At 49.7% G+C, this 25,034-nt stretch overlaps 1 protein-coding gene across 1 annotated transcript in view; it reads right to left on the reverse strand.

Annotated features, from left to right (window-relative positions):
• Positions 1-25,034, reverse strand: part of PIEZO1 (piezo type mechanosensitive ion channel component 1) — a 234,788-nt gene that overhangs the window by 156,150 nt on the left and 53,604 nt on the right. The window contains exon 2 of the mRNA XM_060253863.1: positions 2,515-2,610. Coding sequence (XP_060109846.1) covers positions 2,515-2,610 — 96 coding nt within the window. The remainder of the gene's footprint in view (positions 1-2,514; positions 2,611-25,034) is intronic.

Below are 25,034 nucleotides of genomic sequence, written 5' to 3' on the forward strand. Positions count from 1 at the left end.
TCATATGAGTCCTCATAAAATCATTCAGCTTAAAAACTGAATCAATCCTATATCTGTTGTCCCTATATGTAAATAGCAATCCTTCTGGAATTACCCATTTATACCTTATACCTTTCTCCTGTAATTTCTCTGCTAGTTTAAAATATTCTCTTCTTCTGTTTCTTATTGACCAAGGGATCTCTTTTAGAATCTTAACTCTATTGCCTCCAATCATTATTTGTTTCTCTCTAGATTCGGTCCACACCCTTTGTCTAACTATTTTACGTGCAAATTTTACATGTACCTCCCGAGGGAGTTCATTCTTTTTTGCGTATAACGTATTAACTCTATAGATAGCATCAATTTCTTTTTCTGTTTCCTCAACCTCCAATCCCAATATATCCCTCAAAGCCTCCGCCATTATTTTTATTAAAAACTCATTTTTTTGCTCAGGAATATTGAGAAATCTAAGTATATATTCTGCCTGGTCCATTTCCATTTGTATTATTTTATCATTTTGTTGAGCCTGTTTTTGTTCTATCTCTTCCACCTTACCTTCAGTTAATTTCAGTTTGCTCTCTATAGACTTAGTAATTTTAACAACTTCAGATAAATCTTTTTTAGTGTCTTTAAATTTACTATCTAAACCTTCTAATTTATCAGCCAGACCTTCCATCTGCTTAGATAACGAATCCTTCATTTCATTTAATAGCTCCATAAAACTCAATTGCATTTCTTTCATACTCTCTTGAGAGATGGCAGCCGCCACAGTTTTAGGTTGTCCAGGAGATGCCCTGAATTTCGCTTGTTGAGACATGATCAACAATCAAAAATTAAATTATAATGGGTTAGTAATCCTACCAAGTAAAAACTCAACTCTATCCCTAACGGGATTTCTCCAGGAGACTGACAACAGATCTCAACAGATCTAAACAGATCTTCCCATCCAAAAGGAAAATACACCTTCTCATACAGCTCTGAGACCATACAACTATACAACCATTAAAGCCATTAAACCTTCACAGGTCAGGCTTATGACCTTAAATTTCCACCAATATATTAACTTCCAGAGTTTCTTTGTCCTCTTCACAGTTTGTTAACCATCCATGTTTTCACTGCAGCGTCTTTCCGCTCCTTTCAGCTCCTTTCAGTTATACCACCAGTAGCAACAGCAACAGCAGCAGCAACAGCAACAGTCTCTCAGTCTCTCAGCACTGAAAAGCCGTCACTCAAACGCTCTCTGTCTTTCCAGCTCTCTCACCTCCGCTTGCCCTGCCGCTCCACTTCTGTCGACCTGATTTTAGGCTTCCCGGCCACCGTCCCCCGTCAGCTTCTCAGTTCTCCGACGGCGGCTCATGAATAACAAACGTAGCAGAGATTGATCAAATTACCATACTCAGCTCCGCCACAAATGCCGTTCGAATATTCAAATGTTCTCGCTTCCGTCCCCACCCTCAATTAGGAGGGGGAAGCCTTCCTCTTTATAAACTAGCTTCGATACAAACGGGGATGATACAAACGTCCCCAAAACAAAACAGAATAAAAAAAAAAAAAAAAACTTGCCAGGCTTGCCGCGTCTCCGTCCCAAGTGCCCAGAAACTGGATTGAAAAAAAAAAAAAAAACAGAGAACTTGCGTCGTCCTCTTCGACTCACCACCCCCTGTGGTCCGATGGCTGGAGCTAATGCGTCTGAGACGCCGACTGCCTCCGGGAAATAAGGACTGGGGGCGGCTGCTTGGGGGAGCTGGGCACACTCACCCCTTTCCCTCGCCCCTCGCCCCTTCTAAATACTATTTCTCCACCACGAAGATAGTATGGACTGGAACAGCCCCCCTATGAGGCAGAAATTCAGCGGACTTCAGCTGCAGCTGAAAGACACCGCCGCCTTGCTCCGCCGTTTACCGGAAGTGCTACGTAATCTTAAATAGGTTCACACATGGCTCAGCCCGACAAGGTCTCATTTATGTCAGATCCGGCCCTCATAACAAATGAGTTCGACACCCCTGCTCTAAGGCCTCATAAAATCATAGAGCTGGAAGGACCCTCTAGAGTCATCTAGTCCAACCTCCTGAACAATGCAGGAAACTCACAAACACCTCTCCCTAAATTCACAGGATCCTCATTGCTGTCAGATGGCCATCTAGCCTCTGTTTCAAAACCTCCAAGGAAGGAGAACCCACCACCTCCCAAGGAGGAAGCCTGTTCCACTGAGGAACCGCTCTAACGGTCAAGAAGTTCATAGAATCATAGAGTTGGAAGGGACCTCCAGGGTCATCTAGTCCAACCCCCTGCACAATGCAGGAAACTCACAAGTACCTCCCCCTAAATTCATAGGATCCACATTGCTGTCAGATGGCCGTCTAGCCTCTGTTTGAAAACCTCCAAGGAAGGAGAGCCCACCACCTCCTGAGGAGGAAGCCTGTTCCAACTCTATGATGATTTGCAGAATGAAATCTTGGATTGCCTGACGTTGGGAGTGCCAGACCCCTCGCTCCTGCCCAGAAGGATAAAGCTGGACCCGTGAAGGGCTCTTACCTTTAATGGTGTCTTCAGTAGGACCCAGGAACCACGGCAGGAGCAGGAGGTAGAGAAGATACACTAAGGAGAGGCCATTGAACCGGAAGAGGCATGCTGGGGGAAGGAACAAAGAAAGAGCAGGTCAACACCGGCTGGTCCCGAGAGGCTGCAGCTGCCCAGAAAGACTCTACACCAGGGGTGGCCAAACTGTGGCTTGGGAGCCATATGTGGCCCTTCCACACATATTGTGTGGCTCTTGAAGTCCCCATCAGCTGGCTCAGGAAAGGCATTTGTCTCTTTAAATCACTTCTCCAAGCCAAGCAGGCTGATGGCTTGGAAAAGGCATTTAAAGTTAAAGTCGCTTTCTTTCCACCTCTCCCTCCCTCCCTCCTTCCTTCCCCTAGCATCTGACATTCTGGTCTTACGACTCTCAAACATCTGATGTTTATTCTCTGTGACTCTTACATTAAGCAAGTTTGGCCACCCCTGCTCTACACAGTGTCAAAAGGAAGACGACTCAGGAGGACAGAGAGAAAGGCTCAGATCCCAGCTTAAAACAAGACTTAGCAGGGAGACTGCTACGAAATCCCAGCTGTTGGTGCGGCCTCCCCTGCACAGCGGTTCTGAGGTGGGAGGCTGGCTCTTCTCTTAAGCACGTGCCTAAGCTCCTGCCCAAGCATCAAACGAACAGCCAGACATGTGGCTCAAAGGACTCTGGGCTGCCTTCGTAACTCTCTGCCACCGGGTGTCCAAATATGCTTTGAACTTCCAAAGCACCTAAACCCTGATGCTCTACCCCAGGGGTGTCAAACACGCAGCCTGGGGGCTGAATCAGGCCCCCAGAGGGCTCCTATCAGGCCCCCGAGCAACTGGCTGTCATCTTCTTCCTTCTCCCTCTCTCTTGCTCCCTTCTGCATCACACCTTGCTTTGCCAGGCTTGCGTAACTGTACAGGAGCTACAGAGCAAAACCTCTATTTTCTCCATTGGCTGAGGCTCTTCCCTTGGGGAGGAAGGGAGGGAGCCAGAGCTTGCTTTGCCAGGTTCTCTCAATCACACAGCAAAGCTACTGAGCCAAGTCTCTCTTCCTTCTTTTGGCTGAGGCTCCTCCCCCTCCTGGTCCCCTGGGGAAGGAAGGAAAGAGCCAGAGCTTCCTTTGCCCAGTTCCCTGGATCCATGGGAGAAATACAAAGAAAGCACCTTTAAGACCAACAAGTGCTAATGTTTTAAGCATGTTTAAGTTTTTAAAAAAATCTTTATGTTTGACTGTGTCCTTTGTAAAGTTTATATCTCTACCTAATCTTAAATAGGAACCCACACGGCCTGGCCTGACATGGCCTAATGCTGTCCAGCCTCTCATTTAAGAAGATGATGATGATATTGGATTTATATCCCGCCCTTCACTCCGAAGAGTCTCAGAGCAGCTCACAATCTCCTTTCCCTTCCTCCCCCACAACAGCACACTGTGAGGTAGATGAAGATATTGGATTTATATCCTGCCCTCCACTCCAAAGAGTCTCAGAGCAGCTCACAATCTCCTTTACCTTCCTCCCCCACAACAGACACCCTGTGAGGTAGACGAAGATATTGGATTTATATCCCACCCTCCACTCCGAAGAGTCTCAGAGCGGCTCACAATCTCCTTTACCTTCCTCCCTCACAACAGACACCCTGTGAGGTGGGTGGGGCTGGAGAGGGCTCTCATAGCAGCTGCCCTTTCAAGGATAACTCCTATGAGAGCTATGGCTGACTCAAGGCCATTCCAGCAGGTGCAAGTGGAGGAGTGGGGAATCAAACCCGGATCTCCCAGATAAGAGTCCATACACTTAACCACTACACCAAACTGGCTCTAATTTAAGATTAGTTAGTCAGATCTGGCCCTCATAACAAATGAGTTTGACACCCCCGCTCTAGCCAATCTGAGAAAGGATTACATTTTAATCCCTCCTGTCCTTCAAAGGGCGCAGGGTCTCTTCCTTGGCTCTCTCTTGTCACCTTTTAACCTTGCAACAATCCGGTGAGGTGGGTGGTACGGAAACTGATTCCCCACTCGCCTTCTGCCGCTCTCCCACTCCTCTTCTCCGCGGGGCTTCTGCCGGATTTCACACTATCTTCGCCTTTTTCGTGTAGCAAACTAGTTTTTAGAGGCTCTTGTTTGCTGCGTGAAAGAGGCGGAGCAAGTTGCAGCCCCGGGGCAAATAGTGTGAAATCCGATGGAAGCCCCACGGAGAAGAGGAGAGTGAAAGCGGCATAAGGCTAGTGGGGAATCCGTCTGAAAGAGAGCAACTAGCTGGTGGAGCTTCACTGCACAGGGGGGATTTGAACTCGGGTCTCACCAGTGTCAATCTGAGACTTTCACACATGGATATGGAGCTCAGAGTATGGGGCTGGTGAAGGCACTCTGCACAGTCTCTAGAACAGTCTGTACCAGGCCTCGGATTCAGTGGGAGCTCACAGGAGCACAGCTCCTGAACCTTTCTGACAGTCCCACCTTCTCCTTCCCACCTTGTCCACTGAATAGTAGGTGGAGCTGCATAACAATCCCTGGATGAGCTCCACCACCTATTTTTCTACAAAATGATCCCTGGTCTGTACGTTTTTTGCTACTTCACTTCCCTGGCAGCTACAAAAATGTTCCTGAGCTGAGGCACAGTCTGCTCTGGTGCAGGTCAGGCCCAGGGATTCAGCCCCAAAGAGCAAGGGGAAAAGAGATTCTTGAAGAGGAACAAACTCTTGCCTGGATTTTTCCAGGTTCCCTGCTTTTATGTATTTCCATTCCTCTCTGCAGGAACTGGGGGGGGGGGGGAGTGCTCGGGGTGAAGGCAGCGGGCTTGCCAGGAGGCCTGAACAAGCTATCATTTTCCCGGGTCACACACAGATCAGCCATGGCTAACCACCCGGCAGATTGGCAGAGAGCAGTGAAACCACAGATGTTTCCCTCTGGATGGCTCCAAGCGAGGGAAAAGACGGTTATGAAACCTGAGCAAAAGCCAAGTCCGCACAGACAAGGGCTATCTCGGGTCAAGGCCCTCTCTGGACTGGCTGACAGGAGTTGAGAGAATCACACAACAGATGTGACAAAGAACGAGACAATCTTTCGGCACTTTAAGGAACAGCCAGTTTACTGAGAGAGGGGTTTTTGCAACCCTGAACCCGCTTCAGTGGAATCATGGGATTCTGGAGAGACAACGCAGATAGCAGTTATGCTAGGAATGCATTTAGACAGTTGCCCTACAGAGGATGTGAACAACGGAGAATCTGCCATTGCTGATTTTTGGGGGGGGAGGCAAAATGCTCTTGGCAAAGACAGCCCCCCTAAAGCTCTTGGCAAAGACAGCCCCCCTAAAGCTCCTCCGAAACACAGCGCTGGCGTCACCTTTGCTAACACATTCGAGACCTGCAGCTTCTGGTTTCAACTGTCCCTGGATATTTTTGTGTGCCTTTTGTATAAATAAGCAGCGAGAGACAAAACATTTGCAGAGGCTGAAAGGCTCCTCTTTTGCCCCCCCTGCTCCCTGGGCTCTGGCTGCTTGGAATGTCCGTGAACATCTGAAATCGTCTTTTTGCCGAGTCAGACTGCCTTTCCACCTAGTGCAGCACAGCCTTCTCAGTGGTGGTGACACATTTTTCAGTCTTAGGGTCACCGCAGGGTTTCCACCTGCTTTTGAGGGCCCCCAGGTGGAGCCCGGCTCTGTTTCTGGCTCAAATTGTTGAGTAGGTCAAGAGCCAGCTATCTCTCTCCCCAAAACACATGCAACACACAACCAGTGTTCCCTCTAAGCTGCCTGAGCCAAAATTCTACTTTATGAGTTACTGGCATTAAAGTTACAAGCTCCTGCATGAATCAGTGTGCTCTGGGGTCATCCTTCCTGAGCTAAGACAGAAATGTGTGAGCTGGAGGCTAAAAATATGTGAGCTAGTTCACACTAGCTCAGCTTAGAGGGAACACTGCACACAACCTTCAGGTATGAACCCAGAGAGTTCTCCGACAAAGAAACGAAAGTCGCATCTGTTACCTTTCGTTGGTGATACCAGAGATTGAACCTGGTACCTTCTAAGAACAAGAGAAGCGCAGAAACACTGAGTCACAGATACAGAAAAATGCTTGCTTAAAAAAAATGTATATGAGGGATGTTAAAGAAGGCAGAAAGTGTCCTCTTCATCCCAGGCCTAGGAGAACATCCAAAGGATGGTCTTGATTAATTAATTTTAATGTAACTAAATTCATTGATACACTGGCTTCTCCATGTAGTGGTTAATGCGCGGACTCTTATCTGGGAGAACCAGGTTTGATTTCCCCACTCTTCCACTTGCACCTGCTGGAATGGCCTTGGGTCAGCCATAGCTCTCGCAGAGCTGTCCTTGAAGGAGGAGTTTGTGTCAGAGCTCTCTCAGCCCCACCTACCCCACAGGGTGTCTATTGTGGGGGAGGAAGGGAAAGGAGACTGTGAGCTGCTCTGAGACTCTGAGATTCAGAGTAGAGGGCGGGGTATAAATCCAATATCATCATCATCTTCTTCATCATCATCTTCTTCCTCCCCCCCATGGGGATGCAAGGCGGCTTACATCATTCTCCTCCCTTCTAGTTTATCCTCACAACAACCCTGTAAGGTAGGTCAGGCTGAAAGCTCGTGACTGGCCTGAGGTCACCCAGTGAGTTTCCATGACACAAATCAGGATTCAAACCTAGGAATCCTGGGTATGAGTTCAACACTGTTAATCACGACACCATGCTGGCTCTCTGCCTTGAGGATTATGGGTGAACAGCCAGGTGAAAGCCAGTGGGGCGTAGCGGTCAGAGTGTTGGGCTAGATCCCAGGAGACCCAGGTTTGAATTCCCACTCATGCCGTAGAAGCTTGATGGGTGACCCTGGGTCAGTCACACACTCTCAGTCTAACCAACCTACCTCGCAAAGTTGTTGTGAAGATAAAACAGAGGAGAGGTGGTGGGCTCTCCTTCCTCAGAGGTTTTTAAACAGAGGCTAGATGGCCATCTGACAGCAATGAAGAACCAGTGAATTTAGGGGGAGGGGTTTGTGAGTTTAGAGCAGTTCCTCAGTGGAACAGGCTTCCTCCTTGGGAGGTGGCGGGCTCTCCTTCCTTGGAGGTTTTTAAACAGAGGCTGGATGGCCACCTGACAGCAATGCAGATCCTGTGAATTTAGGGGGAGGGGTTTGTGAGTTTAGAGGGGTTCCTCAGTGGAACAGGCTTCCTCCTTGGGAGGTGGCGGGCTCTCCTTCCTCAGAGGTTTTAAAACAGAGGCTAGATGGCCATCTGACAGCAATGAAGACCCTGTGAATTTAGGGGGAGGGATTTGTGAGTTTAAAGCAGTTCCTCAGTGGAACAGGCTTCCTCCTTGGGAGGTGGTGGGCTCTCCTTCCTAGGAGTTTTTAAAACAGAGGCTAGATGGCCATCTGACAGCAATGAAGACCCTGTGAATTTAGGGGGAGGGGTTTGTGAGTTTAGAGCAGTTCCTCAGTGGAACAGGCTTCCTCCTTGGGAGGTGGTGGGCTCTCCTTCCTAGGAGTTTTTAAAACAGAGGCTAGATGGCCATCTGACAGCAATGAAGACCCTGTGAATTTAGGGGGAGGGATTTGTGAGTTTAGAGAAGTTCCTCAGTGGAACAGGCTTCCTCCTTGGGAGGTGGTGGGCTCTCCTTCCTTGCAGGTTTTTAAACAGAGGCTAGATGGCCATCCGACAGCAATGAAGAACCAGTGAATTTAGGGAGAGGTGTTTGTGAGTTTCCTGCAGGGGGTTGGACTAGATGACCCTGGAGATCCCTTCCAACTCTATGATTCTATAGCTGTAAGCCACTCTGTCCTCTACTGGAGAGAAAGGTGGGATAGAAATCAGGTAAATAGTAATATAAGCAAAAGGCCATTGCTGGACAGACAAGGGCCCAAATCACATACATGCTGAAGATTGAGGTGGAAGAGCGCAGGCATGTGGGGAAGTGCCGTTTGGACTGTTACTTTCCCTAAAAACTTCTTCCAAAAAGAAACACAGCAAAGAGAAAGCTTCGTCGTGGTTGTCTTGCTTGCATTATGGTTATTTGCAGGGAATCTTTTTCGATAACAGAAATGCTCCAAAATGTGATCCTTCACCTACAGGGTTGCAATCCATTCTCCTGCTTCAACATTTCCCCATCACAAGCCAGGCCTAGGAGCCGGCCAGCCCACCCTCCTCTGCTCCCTCTGGAGACAGAAGAGCAGGACAGCACAAGAATGATACTCCCCTTAGAGCAGGAGTGTCAAACATGCAGTTTGGGGGCCAAATCAGGCCCCCTATCAGCCCCCTGAGCAACTGGCTGTCGTCTGTTTTCTTCTCCCTCTCTCTTGCTTCCTTCTGCATCACAGCTTGCTTTGCAAGGCTTGCTCAATTGCATAGGAGCTACAGAGCAAAACTTCTATTTTCTCCATTGGCTGAGGCTCCTCCCGTGGGGAGGAATAGCTTGCTTTGCCAGGCTCTCTCAATTGCACAGCAGAGCTATTGAGCCAGGCCTCTCTTCCTTCTATTGGCTGAGGTTCCTCTCATAAGAACATAAGAGAAGCCATGTTGGATCAGGCCAATGGCCCATCCAGTCCAACATTCTGTGCCACACAGTGGCCAAATATATACACACATACATACTGTGGCTAATAGCCACTGATGAACCTCTGCTCCATATTTTTATCTAACCCCCTCTTGAAGCTGTCTATGCTTGTAGCCACCACCACCTCCTGTGGCAGTGAATCACATGTGTTAATCACCCTTTGGGTGAAGAAGGACTTCCCTTTATCCGTTTTAACCCGACTGCTCAGTAATTTCATCGAATGCCCACGAGTTCTTGTATTGTGAGAAAGGGAGAAAAGGACTTCTTTCTCTACTTTCTCCATCCCATGCATTATCTTGTAACCTCTATCATGTCACCCCGCAGTCGACATTTCTCCAAGCTAAAGAGCCCCAAGCGTTTTAACCTTTCTTCATAGCGAAAGTGTTCCAAACCTTTAATCATTCTAGTTGCCCTTTTCTGCACTTTTTCCAATGCTATAATATCCTTTTTGAGGTGCGGTGACCAGAATTGCACACAGTATTCCAAATGAGACCGCACCATCGATTTATACAGGGGCATTATGAGACTGGCTGATTTGTTTTCAATTCCCTTCCTAATAATTCCCAGCATGGCGTTGGCCTTTTTTATTGCAATCGCACACTGTCTTGACATTTTCAGTGAGTTTTCTACCACGACCCCAAGATCTCTCTCTTGGTCAGTCTCTGCCAGTTCACACCCCATCAACTTGTATTTGTAGCTGGGGTTCTTGGCCCCAACGTGCATTACTTTGCACTTGGCCACACTGAACCTCATCTGCCACGTTGACGCCCACTCACCCAGCCTCAACAGATCCCTCTGGAGTGCCTCACAATCCTCTCTGGTTCTCACCACCCTGAACCATTTAGTGTCATCTGCAAACTTGGCCACTTCACTCCCAGTCCCCTGGGGAAGGAAGGAAAGAGCCAGAGCTCCCTTTGCCCAGTTCCCTGGATCCCATGGGAGAGATACAAAGAAAGCACCTTTAAGACCAAGGAGTGCTAACGTCTGAAGCATGTTTAAAGTTTTTAAAAATATATATTTGTGTTTATCTGGGTTCTTTACAAAATCTGTATATCTGCTATAGGTCCACACGCGGCCCAGCCTGACATGGCTCAGCCCAACAAGGTCTCATTTATGTCAGATCCGACCCTCATAACAGATGAGTTTGACACCCTTGGCTTAGAGTAAGGCACCTGCTCCGGCCCTTTCCCACACTCTCCGCAGGGAAGCAGCTGTCCGGAGGCGCCTGTCTTGCATCAATCAGGTAGCTCGACTCTGTCCGCCTCAACGGCTGCAGAAAACGGCGCATGCAAAGGCAACATCAGCAGGGCTCTGTTGCGGCGCAGTTCGCTTGGAGAGCCAGCCTCTTGCCAAGCCTGCCTGAGCTATTTCAGCTTTCTAGGGGCTTGGGGGATACTAAAAGACGAGCCGTTCACAGCCAGCGGGAGAATCGAGTGGGCCGGCTTCACAGCCTCAGCCCAGGCTTCCGACAACCAAGCGGAACCCGGCTCAGGATCTGGACCGCAAAGGAGCAGGAACAAAGGAATCCCATGCCAAGCAGAGAGGGAGGATAACTGGCATGTCTAGGCAGCCCCCAGGACATGGCAAACCCCAGGGCTGGATCTAGGGGGGAGCAGAGGGGGCGCTCGCCCCGGGCACTGCTGGAGGGGGGGCATCAAATTGGGTATGGAGTCCATTCCATTCTATGGGCCCATATGTTAGAAGAAGAAGATAGAAGATATTGGATTTATATCCCACCCTCCACTCCGATAAGTCTCAGAGTGGCTCACAATCTCCTTTCCCTTCCTCCCCCACAACAGACACCCTGTGAGGTGGGTGGGGCTGGAGAGGGCTCTCACAGCAGCTGCCCTTTCAAGGACAACCTCTGCCAGAGCTATGGCTGACCCAAGGCCATGCTAGCAGCTGCAAGTGGAGGAGTAGGGAATCAAACCCAGTTCTCCCAGATAAGAGTCCGCGCACTTCACCACTACACCAAACTGGCTCTCAGGAGACAGACACCCTGTGAGGTGGGTGGGGCTGAGAGAGCTCTCCCAGAAGCTGTCCTTTCAAGGACAACTCTGTGAGAGCTCTGGCTGACCCAAGGCCATTCCAGAAGCTGCAAGTGGAGGAATGGGGAATCAAACCCGGCTCTCCCAGATAAGAGTCCGCTCACTTATCCACTACACCAAACTGGCTCTCCATTTTTTTTTAATTTTGCCCCCCCCCTTCAAAAAGCATGTAGATCTGGTCCTGACAAACCCCTCCCCCCTTTCAGACCTGCTACCTGAGAACGGCAGGCATCACAGACTATCTGACTCCCCCCCCCCCATGAAAGGAGAGGCGCAGCCTTTGAGGACGTGACCCCACAGAGTGGCTTCCCCACCCCCGTCGTGGGGGCTGTTAGTGTGGGCTCTTCTCCGCAGCTTTGCCAACTGCACAGCCCGCCTCTCCCTCCCCTCAGCCCCGTCTCCATTAAGGCAACCACTTAAAAACAAACAGAAGTCACCTGAAAGCAGAACTATGTCCAATTCCCCCCTTCTCTCTCCCCCCCCCCCCACTGGCTCCACAGCTGCAGGGTTGCTCAATCGAAATACACCGGCTGCCGGTCGCTCCGGCCTCTCCCCTTCCAGCCCGGCCGGCTGCCAAGAGGGATCTTTTTTACCAGGAAAAAACAAGCAGAACGGGTAAAGTGCAACGTGTGTCTTTCTGAAAAATCAATCTGGCGTGATGCTACGGCTGGGCAGGAGGTGGAGGGGATCCGGAGGGGAGGGTGCTGCGAAGAAACTTGTGCCAGGTCGGTGTTCTTTGCTGCAATTCCCTTCCTCCTGGAATCGCGCTGCACATGCCCCAGATCTTAAAGTGTAGAGAGGACCCTCTGCTCTGTCCACTGGGTCTGACAAACGGAGATTCCACTCCTGAAATCTGACAACCCCTAGAACTCTAAGCCCTCGCATGGATTGCTGCCTTGTCGTGGCGAGAGGGCTTGCGCGGTTCAATGAGGCTGTGGGCTACGCCATGCAGGCCCACCCACAGCTGAGAACCCAGAATAAATGTGATCCACTGGAGAAGGAAATGGCAAACCACTCCAGTATCCTTGCCAAGAAAACCCCACGAACAGAAACAAAAGGCTAAAAGATATGGCGCTGGAAGACGAATCCCTCAGGTCAGAAGGTGCCCAATATGCTACTGGGGAAGAGTGTTCAAGCAACCACAGAAAGAGTGAAGCGGCTAGGCCAAAGCTGAAAGGACTCTCAGCTGTGGATGTGTCTGATGGTGAAAGAACAGTCCGATGCTGCAAAGAACAATACTGCATTAGAACGTGGAATATGAGATCTATGAATCAAGGTAAGCTAGATGTGGTCAAACAAGAGATGGCAAGAGTGAACATCGACATCTTGGGAGCCAGTGAACTAAAATGGACGGGAATGGGTGAATTTAACCCAGAGGCTCACTACATCTATTACTGTGGTCAAGAGTCCCGTAGAAGAAATGGTGTGGCCTTTATAGTTAACAAGAGAGTGAGGAAGGCAGTAATGGGATACAATCTCAAAAATGACAGAATGATCTCGGTCCATATCCAAGGCAAACCATTCAATATCACAGTAATCCAAGTCTATGCCCCAACCACTGATGCAGAAGAGGCTGAAGTGGACCCGTTCTATGAAGATCTACAACACCTTCTAGAATTAACACCAAAAAAAGATGTCCTCCTCATCATAGGGGACTGGAATGCCAAAGCAGGATGTCAAAAGGTGACCAGAACTGACAAGTTTGGCCTTGGAGAACAAAATGAAGCTGGGCAAAGGCTAAGAGAGTTTGGTCAAGAGAACAAGCTGGTCATAGCGAACACCCTCTTCCAACAACCTGAAAGGCGACTCTACATGTGGACATCACCTGATGGGCAACACAGAAATCAGATTGATTATATACTCTGCAGTCAAAGATGGAGAAGCTCCTTATAGTCAGCAAAAACAAGACCTGGAGCTGACTGCGGCTCAGATCATGAGCTACTAATTGCAAAATTCAGGCTTAAACTGAAGAAAACTGGGAAAGCCATTAGGCCATTCAGGTTTGACCTTGATCACATCCCTTATGAATATACAGTGGAGGTGAAGAATAGGTTTAAGGAACTAGAGTTTAGACAGAATGCCTGAAGAACTATGGACGGAGGTTCGTGACATTGTACAGAAGGCAGCAATCAGCACCATCCCAAAGAAAAAGAAATGCAAGAAAGCAAAGTGGCTGTCTGATGAGGCTTTACAAATATCTGTGGAAAGAAGGAAGCGAAAGGCAAAGGTGAAAAGGAAAGATTCATCCAACTGAATGCAGATTTCCAGAAAACAGCAAGGAGAGATAAGGAGGCCTTCCTGAAGGAACAATGCATAGCAATAGAGGAAAATAATAGAATGGGAAGGACAAGAGATCTATTCAAGAAAATTGGAGAAATCAAGGGAACGTTTCCTGCAAAGATGACCATGATAAAAGACAAAAATGGTAGGGACCTAACAGAAGCAGAAGAGATCAGGAAGAGGTGGCAAGAATACACAGAAGACTCTTTAGCTTGGAGAAACGTCGACTGCGGGGTGACATGATAGAGGTTTACAAGCTAATACATGGGATGGAGAAAGTAGAGAAAGAAGTACTTTTCTCCCTTTCTCACAATACAAGAACTCATGGGCATTCGATGAAATTGCTGAGCAGACAGGTTAAAACGGATAAAAGGAAGTACTTCTTCACCCAAAGGGTGATTAACATGTGGAATTCACTGCCACAGGAGGTGGTGGCGGCCACAAGTATAGCCACCTTCAAGAAGGGTTTAGATAAAAATATGGAGCACAGGTCCATCAGTGGCTATTAGCCACAGTGTATGTGTGTATATAAAATTTTTTGCCACTGTGTGACACAGAGTGTTGGACTTGATGGGCCGTTGGCCTGATCCAACATGGCTTCTCTTATGTTCTTATGCAAGAAGGATCTCAATGTCCCGGACAACCAAGACAGTGAAAACAATGACTTTGAGCCAGACATCCTGGAGTGTAAAGTCAAATGGACTTTAGAAAGCATTAATAACAACAAAGCGAGCGGAGATGATGGTATCCCAGTTGAGCTATTCAAAGTCCTAAAAGATGATGCTGTTAAAGTGATGCACACATTATGTCAATAAATTTGGAAAACACAACAGTGGCCACAGGATTAGAAAAGATCAGTTTATAGTCCAATCCCAAAGAAGGGTAATGCCAAGGAATGTTCAAACTATCGCACCATTGCACTTGTTTCACATGCCAGCAAGGTCATGTTAAAGATCCTACAAGCTAGACTTCAGCAGTATGTAGATCGGGAACTACCAGAAGTTCAAGCTGGATTTCGGAGAGGTAGAGGAACCAGAGATCAAATTGCCAACATTTGATGGATTATGGAGAAAGCATGGAGTATCAGAAAAACATCTATTTCTGCTTCATTGACTATGCTAAAGCCTTTGATTGTGTGGATCACAACAAACTGTGGCAAGTCCTTAAAGAGATGGGAGTACCAGACCACCTCACCTGTCTCCTGAGAAACCTGCATAACGGTCAAGAAGCATATCCTGTCAGAACGGGATATGGAACACCTGATTGGTTTAGAATAGGAAAAGGAGTTCGACAAGGATGTATATTGTCACCCTGCTTATTTAATATATATGCAGAGTACATCATGCGGAATGCTGGCCTGGATGAAGCAGAAGCCGAAATCAAGATTGCCGGGAAAAACATCAACAACCTCAGATATGCAGATGACACCACACTAATGGCAGAAAGTGAGGAGGACCTAAAGAACCTCTTGTTGAGGGTGAAAGAGGAGAGCACAGAAGTAGGCTTGAAACTCAACATCAAAAAAAGCTAAGATCATGGCATCTGGCCCCATCACCCCTTGGCAAATAGAAAGGGAAGACATGGAAGTAGTGACAGACTTCACATTTCTGGGATCCAAGATCAGCGCAGATAGTGACTGTAGCCATGAAACTAAAAGACTTTTGCTCCTTGGGAGGACAGCTATGCCGAACCCCCACAACAGACACCCTGTGAGATGAGTGGGGCTGAGAGGGCTCTCACAGCAGCTGCCCTTTCAAGGACAACTCCTGTGAGAGATCTGGCTGACCCAAGGCCATTCCAGCAGGTGCAAGTGGAGGAGTGGGGAATCAAACCCGGTTCTCCCAGATAAGAGAGCTCTGGCTGACCCAAGGCCATTCCAGCAGCTGCAAGTGGAGGAGTGGGGACTCAAACTCGGTTCTCTCAGAGAAGAGTCCAAGCACTTAACCACTACACCAAACTGGCCGCTACACCAAACTGACACGTTGTGCCAGTTCCTTGCCCCTTGACTGTCTTGTTTTGCTTGGATCTGTTTGCAGCTGTGCTCATTCTCCAGGTCAGGCTACCGACAAGCTGCTGTCACGTTGGTTGGTTGTTTGCTATCAACTGAGAGCTGCCAGTCAACCAGTCAGCAAACTCCCGCTTGCCCACTTAGACACTGGCCAAGGGTGCCAAGTCGTTGGTGTGCCAGCCGCCAAGACTGGCCCCGCATGCCCTCTGCTGCCCTGGCTCAAGGTCCAAGGAGCCGGAGTGACCACAGGGCCCTGGGATAAGCGTGAAAGTCAGGCTGCCGAAGTCCTTCGGCCTTTCTTGGTTTTCCTTCGGTTTCAAGGAGACATCCGTGTGATTTACATCGTCAATGAAGTGTGCGCAGCTAAGAGCCCCACATTGCAAACTGTCCATCATTTTTAATTAAATGACCTGGTTTCTCCTTGGTTTTTAAATAAACTTCACTGTCTTACAGTTGCATGGCGTGGCATGAAGAGCCAGTTTGGTGTAGTGGTGATGTGCGCGGACTCTTATCTGGGAGAACCGGGTTTGATTCCCCACTCCTCCCAGAAGCTGCTCTCTCTCAGCCCCACCTACCTCACAGGGTGTCTGTTGTGGGAGGGGGGGGGGAAGGTAGAGGAGATTGGGACCACTCTGAGACTGCGATTCAGAGTGCAGGGCGGGATAAAATCCGTGTGATTTACATCGTCAATGAAGTGTGCGCAGCTAAGAGCCCCACATTGCAAACTGTCCATCATTTTTAATTAAATGACCTGGTTTCTCCTTGGTTTTTAAATAAACTTCACTGTCTTACAGTTGCATGGCGTGGCATGAAGAGCCAGTTTGGTGTAGTGGTGATGTGCGCGGACTCTTATCTGGGAGAACCGGGTTTGATTCCCCACTCCTCCCAGAAGCTGCCCTCTCTCAGCCCCACCTACCTCACAGGGTGTCTGTTGTGGGAGGGGGGGGGAAGGTAGAGGAGATTGGGACCACTCTGAGACTGCGATTCAGAGTGCAGGGCGGGATAAAATCCAATTATTTCTTCTTCTTTGTTATCTTTGTCTTCTTTTCCCAGTGTTGGGAGGATTCCATCCTTAGCCTTATTTTCCTCAGGGGTGGGGAGACTCTTCAGTGTGTATGCCCCAACCCTTCAAGCAGATCCTGCAGAAAAGAACAAGTTCTATGCTGATCTACGCAACCTCGTACGGAAAACCCCTACAGAGGACAAGGTGATCATCCTTGGCGACTTCAATGCCAGAGTAGGTAAAGACTCGGAAGCCTGGAAAGGAGTACTTGGCAAACACGGCATTGGCAACTGCAATGACAACGGGCGCCTCCTGCTAGAATTCTGCATGGAGCACCAGCTCACCATCACCAACACTATCTTCCAGCAGAAGAACAGTCTGAAGACAAGCTGGATGCACCCACGGTCCAAGCATTGGCACCTTATCGACTACATTCTGGTGCGCCAGAGAGACCTTCAAGATGTCTTACACACCCGAGTAATGCCCAGTGCAGAATGTCATACGGATCATCGTCTTGTACGCTGCAATCTCCGTCTTCACTTTAAACCCACACCCAGGAGAGGAGGTATCCCTCGGAGGAAGTTTCAGGTTGGCAGCCTCCAGTCAGCCGAAGTTAAAGCTGCCTTCCAGGCAAAACTCCAGTCAAGAATTGAGGACCTCAGTTGCCCCACAGACCCTTCTCCAGAAGCACTCTGGGAACACCTAAAAACTACCGTCCTGCAGATCTCTGAAGAAGTCCTCGGGTTCTCCACAAGGAAGAACAAGGACTGGTTTGATGAGAACAATCAAGAGATCCAAGAATTACTGGCAAAAAAGAGATCTGCCTACCAAGCACATCTTGCTCAGCCCTCCTGTCCTGGGAAAAAAGCAACCTTTCGCGCTGCATGTAGCAACCTCCAGCGCAAGCTTCGAGACATTCAGAACGAGTGGTGGACCAAGCTTGCAGAGAGAACCCAGCTGTGTGCAGACACTGGTGATTTAAGAGGGTTCTACGAAGCCCTGAAGGCAGTATATGGTCCATCATATCAGGCTCAGAGTCCCTTGCATAGTGCAGACGGCCAAGTGCTCCTCACAGACAAGGCATCCATACTGAACCGGTGGTCGGAGTATTTTCAGGTTCTCTTCAGTGCCAACCGCGTAGTTCAAGATTCAGCAATCCACCTCACCCCACTTCAACCGGTGAAAACAGAGTTGGATGAGATCCCCACCCTAGAAGAGACTGTTAAAGCCATCAAGCAACTGAAAAGTGGCAAGGCAGCAGGAGTTGATGGAATTCCACCAGAGATCTGGAAGCATGGGGGCACAGTACTACATAGCTCACTTCACAAAGTACTTGTCACCTGCTGGGAACAAGGCAAATTACCACAGGACTTTCGCGATGCAATCATCATCACCCTATACAAGAACAAAGGGGAAAAGTCAGACTGCTCCAACTACCGGGGGATAACCCTGCTCTCCATCGCAGGCAAAATCCTTGCCAGAATACTCCTGAACAGACTGGTGCCCACCATTGCAGAAGAACTCCTCCCAGAGAGCCAGTGCGGCTTCAGAGCTAACAGGAGCACCACCGACATGGTATTTGTTCTCAGGCAGCTCCAAGAGAAATGCAGGGAACAGAACAAGGGTCTGTATGTGACTTTTGTCGACCTTACCAAAGCTTTCGATACCGTTAGCAGGAAAGGCCTGTGGCAAATCTTGGAACGTTTAGGATGTCCCCCAAGGTTCCTCAGCATGATCATCCAGCTACACGAAGACCAGCGAGGCCAAGTCAGACACTGCAACGACCTCTCGGAGCCCTTCCCAATAGGCACAGGTGTAAAGCAAGGCTGCGTTCTCGCGCCAACTCTCTTTACGATCTTCTTTAGCATGATGCTTCAAAGAGCCGCAGTAGATCTAGATGAGGACGATGGTGTCTACATCCGCTATCGCACCGATGGCAGCCTGTTCAACCTGAGGCGACTAAAGGCACACTCCAAGACAATGGAAAAACTCATCCGAGAGCTACTGTTTGCTGATGATGCTGCACTCGTCTCCCACTCGGTATCAGCTCTGCAGCATATGACGTCCTGCTTTGCAGAGGCTGCCAAGCTATTCGGCCTAGAAGTTAGTCTGAAGAAGACAGAAGTTCTCCACCAGCCTGCACCCCAGGAAGATTATCACCCTCCCTGCATCACTGTGGGTGAATCAGTTCTGAAGACAGTCCAGCAGTTCAGCTACCTGGGGTGCATCATCTCCTCAGATGCCAAGATCGACAAGGAGATTGACAACAGGCTGGCAAAGGCAAACCGTGCATTTGGCCGACTGCACAAAAGAGTGTGGAGCAACAAGCATCTGAAAAAAGGCACAAAGATCAATGTTTACAAAGCGGTTGTGATGACAACCCTCATCTATGGCTCCGAATCGTGGGTTTTATACCGTCATCACCTGCGACTCCTTGAGCGCTTTCATCAGCGCTGCCTTCGCACCATCCTCAACATCCACTGGAGTGACTTTGTGACCAACACTGAAGTCCTCAAGCGGGCAGAGGTTACCAGCATCGAGGCACTGCTGTTGAAGACGCAGCTGCGCTGGGCAGGGCATATTTCTAGGATGGAAAACCACCGCCTTCCCAAGATTGCCCTGTATGGCGAACTCTCCACCGGCCATCGAAATAGAGGGGCACCAAAGAAGAGGTACAAGGACTCCTTGAAGAAATCCCTTAGCACCTGTCACATCAACCATCACCAGTGGTCTGACCTAGCCTCAGATCGCAAAGCATGGAGGCACACCATCCACCAGGCTGTCTCTTCCTTTGAGAACACACGCATAGCTGGTCTTGAGGACAAAAGGAGATTGAGGAAGAATCGCACTGCTACAGGACCAACCCTAAATCAGACTTTTCCCTGCAGCCGCTGTGGCCGGACCTGCCTGTCCCACATTGGTCTTGTCAGCCACCAGCGAGCCTGCAGCAAACGTGGACTATTGCACCCTTCTTAGATCTTCGTTCGCGAAGCCAAGCCGAGAGATGCGGGGAGCAGAAAGGGGTGGGGGGCATCCAGTTTCTCGACTGCTTTCTCCGGGCCAAGCCAAGCTTAACAGCTGCAGGAGCAAGTCTGGATATACAGCTCTGCCCTATCATATGTCCAGGACTGGAGGGTGGGGGGTATCTGTTGATTCAAAGCGTAAAAGGGACAAGTGAGCAAGGGGGTAGAGAGTTTCCCTGCCCTTCTCTCAGCCATGCCTGTTCCCACTTTAGATGCCCCACTGGAGGTCACAGATGCAGAGGAGTTAGCTGGGTTGGTCCGATGCTGCAAAACAGTAATGTCCAGTTGCACCTTTGAGACCAACATTTTTTATTGCAGCATAAGCTTTCAAGAATCTCTTGCATCTGACGAAGAGAGCTGTGTTTCTCAAAAGCCTACGTGACAATAACATTTGTTAGTCTTAAAGGTGTCACTGGACTCTTTACTATATCGGGGGTAATGTGAATTTAGGCGATGAAAAGCGGGGCGTGGGGGGGATGGAGAGAAGAAGTGACCCAGAGAAGGAGATGCACCCTCAGACTCATGTGCCCCCTTTTCGTAGCCCCACACAGCTCGACACCCCTGACTCAGCAACCAGCGGTCTCTGGACTCTGCTGGTTGCATTTTATTTATTTACTTTTCTAATCTCATCTCTGCAGCGCAGGGTGAGTAACAGAGCAAAGAAACTAGCAATATAAACTGCTACAGCAAAATAAACATTAGAATCATATCCAATATACATACGACTGGCCACCACGAGCAACCCCCCAAAAGACCCTCAAATGGGACCAGTCCAGCTACATATTTTTTTGCAGTCAAGTCACAGAAGACTTACAGCAACCCAGAGTGGTTTTCAAGGCAAGAGTTGTTCAGAGGTGGTTAGCCATTGCCAGCTCCATAGCTAAGAGTCAGAGAGGGAGGGGCCAGAGGGGGGCTATAGGAGAGGGGGCCTTGGGGGTGAGAGCAAGAGGCTGGAGAGGGTGGGGGACACCCCTCTCCCTCCCCCCTCTGGTGTGATTAAAATGGCATGTCAGCTCCGATCCCCCTTCTACCTTTCCTGGAGCTCAGCTTGCAGTGATCAACTTCCAATTCCGAAGGTCAAAAGAAGGCTGATTTGTATCTGTCGGCTCCCTCCCCATTTCCCTGCTTTCCTGTGCCCTTCCCCAACCGGGAGCAGCAGGGAACGTGCGTGGCTTGGACCCACTGGCTGGGGGGGAGACATGTTCTGGTTGCCCTCCTCCCTCCCCTGAAAGGACTCTAGCTGCCCTTGCAGCCTGTGCAACCCAGGGGCCTCTCCTTCCACCCACCCAAGAACTGACCATGCAGCCTCCACAGTGGTGGAGCTCCCAGCACTTCGTGGCCAGACGAAGGGCTTTTGGGAGCAGGGGGTGTGGCTGGCTGCCCACTGAGCCACCCAGCTTTCAAAATCTGTCCACCCACCTCTGCTCAGAGTGCTTCAGGGGAGAGCTTGCTGGTGCCGCTACCTGCTTCACGTGCTGAGGCAATCAGTGGGAAGGGTTCCCAGGGGAAGGAGGGAGCCAAGACTTAGGGAGCGGGCCCATAAAATGAACAAGGAGGCTGGGCCCTCTGCGGAGTTATGTTCCTGGCCATTGCCTGCCTCTGCGTAGCGACCCTTGACTTCCTCGGTGGTCTCCCATCCAAATACTAAACAGGCCGGCCCTGCTTAGCGTCAGAGACTGGGCTAGCCTGGGGTATCCAGGTCATGGCCAGCTACATTTTAGGGTTCCACACACCTGGGTGGGGCTCCCAAGGTCCACAGAATAATCTGAAATGTGAACAACAGTGGGGTGGAAAGGTGTCAAAATGACAACCCTCCCTGCAATTGCAGGTATAGTGTACCATATTCTCACCCTCTGTAACAGCCGGCTTTGCTCCATTTTAATAGCAGGGAAGGTGTTTGCTCTTGAGGTTAAAGATAAGCTAGCAAACACTATTGTCCCACTTAGTTGGCTATCAACAGCTGCAAATGAGCCCTTCTGTGAAAGGGCAGGCTGCCCTGCCACAGTGCCATGGTGTTGACGCACACACATGGATGCGCACGCAAGACAAGATGTGCCCACCCTCACAGAGAGTTAACTTTTGGAGACCCTGGGGAGGGAGCTGACTACCCCCTCCCCCCAAGGACTGCGAACTCCCCAAAGTCTAGCAACTCAGATTTTAAAAGGGCATCCAAACAGGGCAAAAACTCAGACAAAATAGCAAGTGTGATTTATCACAAATAGAAAACAAAAAATCACGGATTGTCACTAAAGAACCACTAGAGCATATATTAAATGATTAACCGGGGGTGATATTCTGTGGTAGAAGTCTGTTTCCCCCCCCCCCCCAATAATCCCCCATAATGTTGGTAATTCTTTACAGGTGCTCACTTAAGATTTCCATTTTTAAGAAGATGATATTGGATTTATATTCTGCCCTATACTCTGAATCTCAGAGCGATCACAATCTCCTTTACCTTCCCCCCCCCCACAACAGACACCTTGTGAGGTGGGTGGGGCTGAGAGAGCTCTCCCAGAAGCTGCCCTTTCAAGGACAACTCCTACGAGAGCTATGGCTGACCCAAGACCATTCCAGCAGCTGCAAGTGGAGGAGTGGGGAATCAAACCCCGTTCTCCCAGGTAAGAGTCCGTGCACTTAACCGCTACACCAAACTGTTTTCCTGGATTCAGCCTTCTCTCTTTCAGCCACTCTGTATTCACAACAAGCCTCTTTCACATGCATTCAGGGGAAAGGGCGATGGGGTCAGAAGTCAGGAGGGCGGAGCTGTTCTGAGGCCCACTTTTAGACAGCGGCACCAGGTTCCCAGCAAGAAGATACCTCCCCAGACCTCCCACGAGCGCCGCAGAAGATTCAGAGCTGTAGCTGGCACATCGCCTCCAAAGCAATCATGAGGTTCCTCTTTGCTGGGGTTTTATTTTTAGGCAAAAATTTACAGTCTCATTTTGGGAGTGAAAACTATCTGGCCAGCCCTAAGCTTGGCGGAGGAATCTGGAGCAAGGGTGCGATGGGCGGCCTCCAGGCCATCTTGTGACTTCATCCACCGACAGAACAGGAGCACCAAAGCTGCCAGCTCCAGGCGGAATTTCAGATCAGTCTGAGCCGTGATCTCCAAAACTGAAGGCCTCCCACAGGCTGCCACACAGATACACCAGTCTGGGCAAGCTGTGCCAAAGACAGGGATACTCAAGAACACACAAAGCTGCCTTATAACAATTCAGACCTCTGCGGCATCACAGTTTGTACTGTCTACTCAGACTGGCAGTGGCTCCCCAGGGACTCAGGCAGAGGTCTTTTACATCAAGGACAGCCTGGTTCTTTTGGCTGGAGATGGTGGGGACTGAACATGGGACCTTCTGCCTGCCAAGCAGAGGCTCTGCCACTGAGCCACTGCCCCTCCCATGAGTACTGGAAGCGTCTGCTCTAGTTTGCACGACTGGCTGCATAGCCAAGCTCAACATTTGAAAGACGATGACGAAGAAGAAGACCGCAGATTTATACCCTGCCCTTCTCTCTGAATCAGAGTCTCAGAGCGGTCACAGTCTCCTTTACCTTCCTCCCCCACAACAGACACCCTACCCTGTGAGGTGGGTGGGGCTGAGAGAGCTGCCCTTTCAAGGACAACCTCTGCCAAGGCCATTCCAGCAGCTGCAAGTGGAGGAGTGGAGAATCAAACCCAGTTCTCCCAGATAAGAGAGCTCTGGCTGACCCAAGGCCCTTCCAGCAGCTGCAAGTGGAGGAGTGGAGAATCAAACCCAGTTCTCCCAGATAAGAGAGCTATGGCTGACCCAAAGCCATTCCAGCAGCTGCAAGTGGAGGAGTGGGGAATCAAACCCAGTTCTCCCAGATAAGAGCGCTATGGCTGACCCAGGGCCATTCCAGCAGGTGCAAGTGGAGGAGTGGGGAATCAAACCCAGTTCTCTCAGATAAGAGAGCTATGGCTGACCCAGGGCCATTCCAGCAGCTGCAAGTGGAGGAGTGGGGAATCAAACCCAGTTCTCTCAGATAAGAGAGCTATGGCAGACCCAAGGCCATTCCAGCAGCTGCAAGTGGAGGAGTGGGGAATCAAACCCGGATCTCCTAGATAAGAGAGCTCTGGCTGACCCAGGGCCATTCCAGCAAGTGCAAGTGGAGGAGTGGGGAATCAAACCCAGTTCTCTCAAATAAGAGAGCTGTGGCTGACCCAGGGCCATTCCAGCAGGTGCAAGTGGAGGAGTGGGGAATCAAACCCGGTTCTCCCAGATAAGTCTGCACACTTAACCACTACACCACAGGCGACCTGCTGCAAGTACGGAGAAATCCCAGGGAGCTTTCTGAAGAACTCCAGAAGAGCCCTACTGGGCCAGGTGACAGAGCCAACTCTGTCTGCGGGAGATGCCAGCCAAACACCACTGGGATTCCCAGGAGCACAACAGCCCGCATCCTGTTCTCTGTCCTCTAGCACCGGATACTGATAGGAATTCTGCCACTGTACTGGCAGGTTCTGCACAGCCACCGATACACTCAGTCTTTGGGGGACGTGGGCCCCCAAAGTACACCAAGAATATTGCACCTTCCCTGCAACCAGTCTTCCAAATCTGCCTGCAAGGCTGGTTTGGCCTCCCAACCTATTTCTAGCTCGGCTGCCCACGCAGACGCACAGCGGAAACGTCTCTGGCGCTTTCGATGGCCTGAAGGAAAACAAAAGGCGCTCCTCAGGAGCTCCCCTGATCTGATTGCCCGGAAGGATCCTTGACTCAACGCAGGTGAGGAAGTTACTCATCAGAAGCCCAAATGCACATTTCCACCTACAGGCACCAGCTTGGTGTTGAGAGTCAGTTTGGGGTAGTGGTGAAGTGTGCGGACTCTTATCTGGGAGAACCGGGCTTGATTCCCCCCTTCCTCCACTTGCAGCTGCTGGAATGGCCTTGGGTCAGCCAATGGGTTGAAATTAAATCAAAAGATTTTCCAGTTCAACATTAGGAAGAACTTCCTGACCGTTAAGAGTAATTCCTCAGAGGAACAGGGTTCCTCCTTGGGAGGTGGTGGGCTCTCCTTCCTTGGAGGTTTTTAAACAGAGGCTAGAGGGCCAGCAATGTGGATCCTGTGAATTTAGAGGGAGGTGTTTGTGAGTTTCCTGCATTGTGCAGGGGTTGGACTAGATGACCCTATAGGTCCCTTCCAACTCTATGATTTTATAGCTCTCACAGAGTTGTCCCTGAAAGGGCAGCTTCTGTCAGAGCTCTCTCAGCTCCACCCACCTCACAGGGTGGCAGTTGTGGGGGAAGAAAGTAAAGGAGATTGTGAGTCGCTCTGGGACTCTGCTGCAGAGAGAAGGGCGGGGTATCAATCTATGGTCTTCTTCTTCTTTGCACCTCTTGGGTTTGCACACACCATTTTGTTTACAAATATCCAGACTTTTAACACAAAACCAAAGTCATGACACTTGGTCTTCGTGGAGGTGAACCTGAACAGAAAGAAGCCACTGGCAGGAATAGAGAAAAGAGGATCTGAAAGCAGGGTATGACTGTATCATGTAGGATATGGGAACACCCCACAAATTGCAACAGCCTTACCCCCTGCATTCTTGCCTCAAGGGCACAGCCTATC

This window comes from Heteronotia binoei, chromosome 14 (genome assembly GCF_032191835.1).
Source record: "Heteronotia binoei isolate CCM8104 ecotype False Entrance Well chromosome 14, APGP_CSIRO_Hbin_v1, whole genome shotgun sequence".
Classification (NCBI taxonomy): domain Eukaryota; kingdom Metazoa; phylum Chordata; class Lepidosauria; order Squamata; family Gekkonidae; genus Heteronotia; species Heteronotia binoei.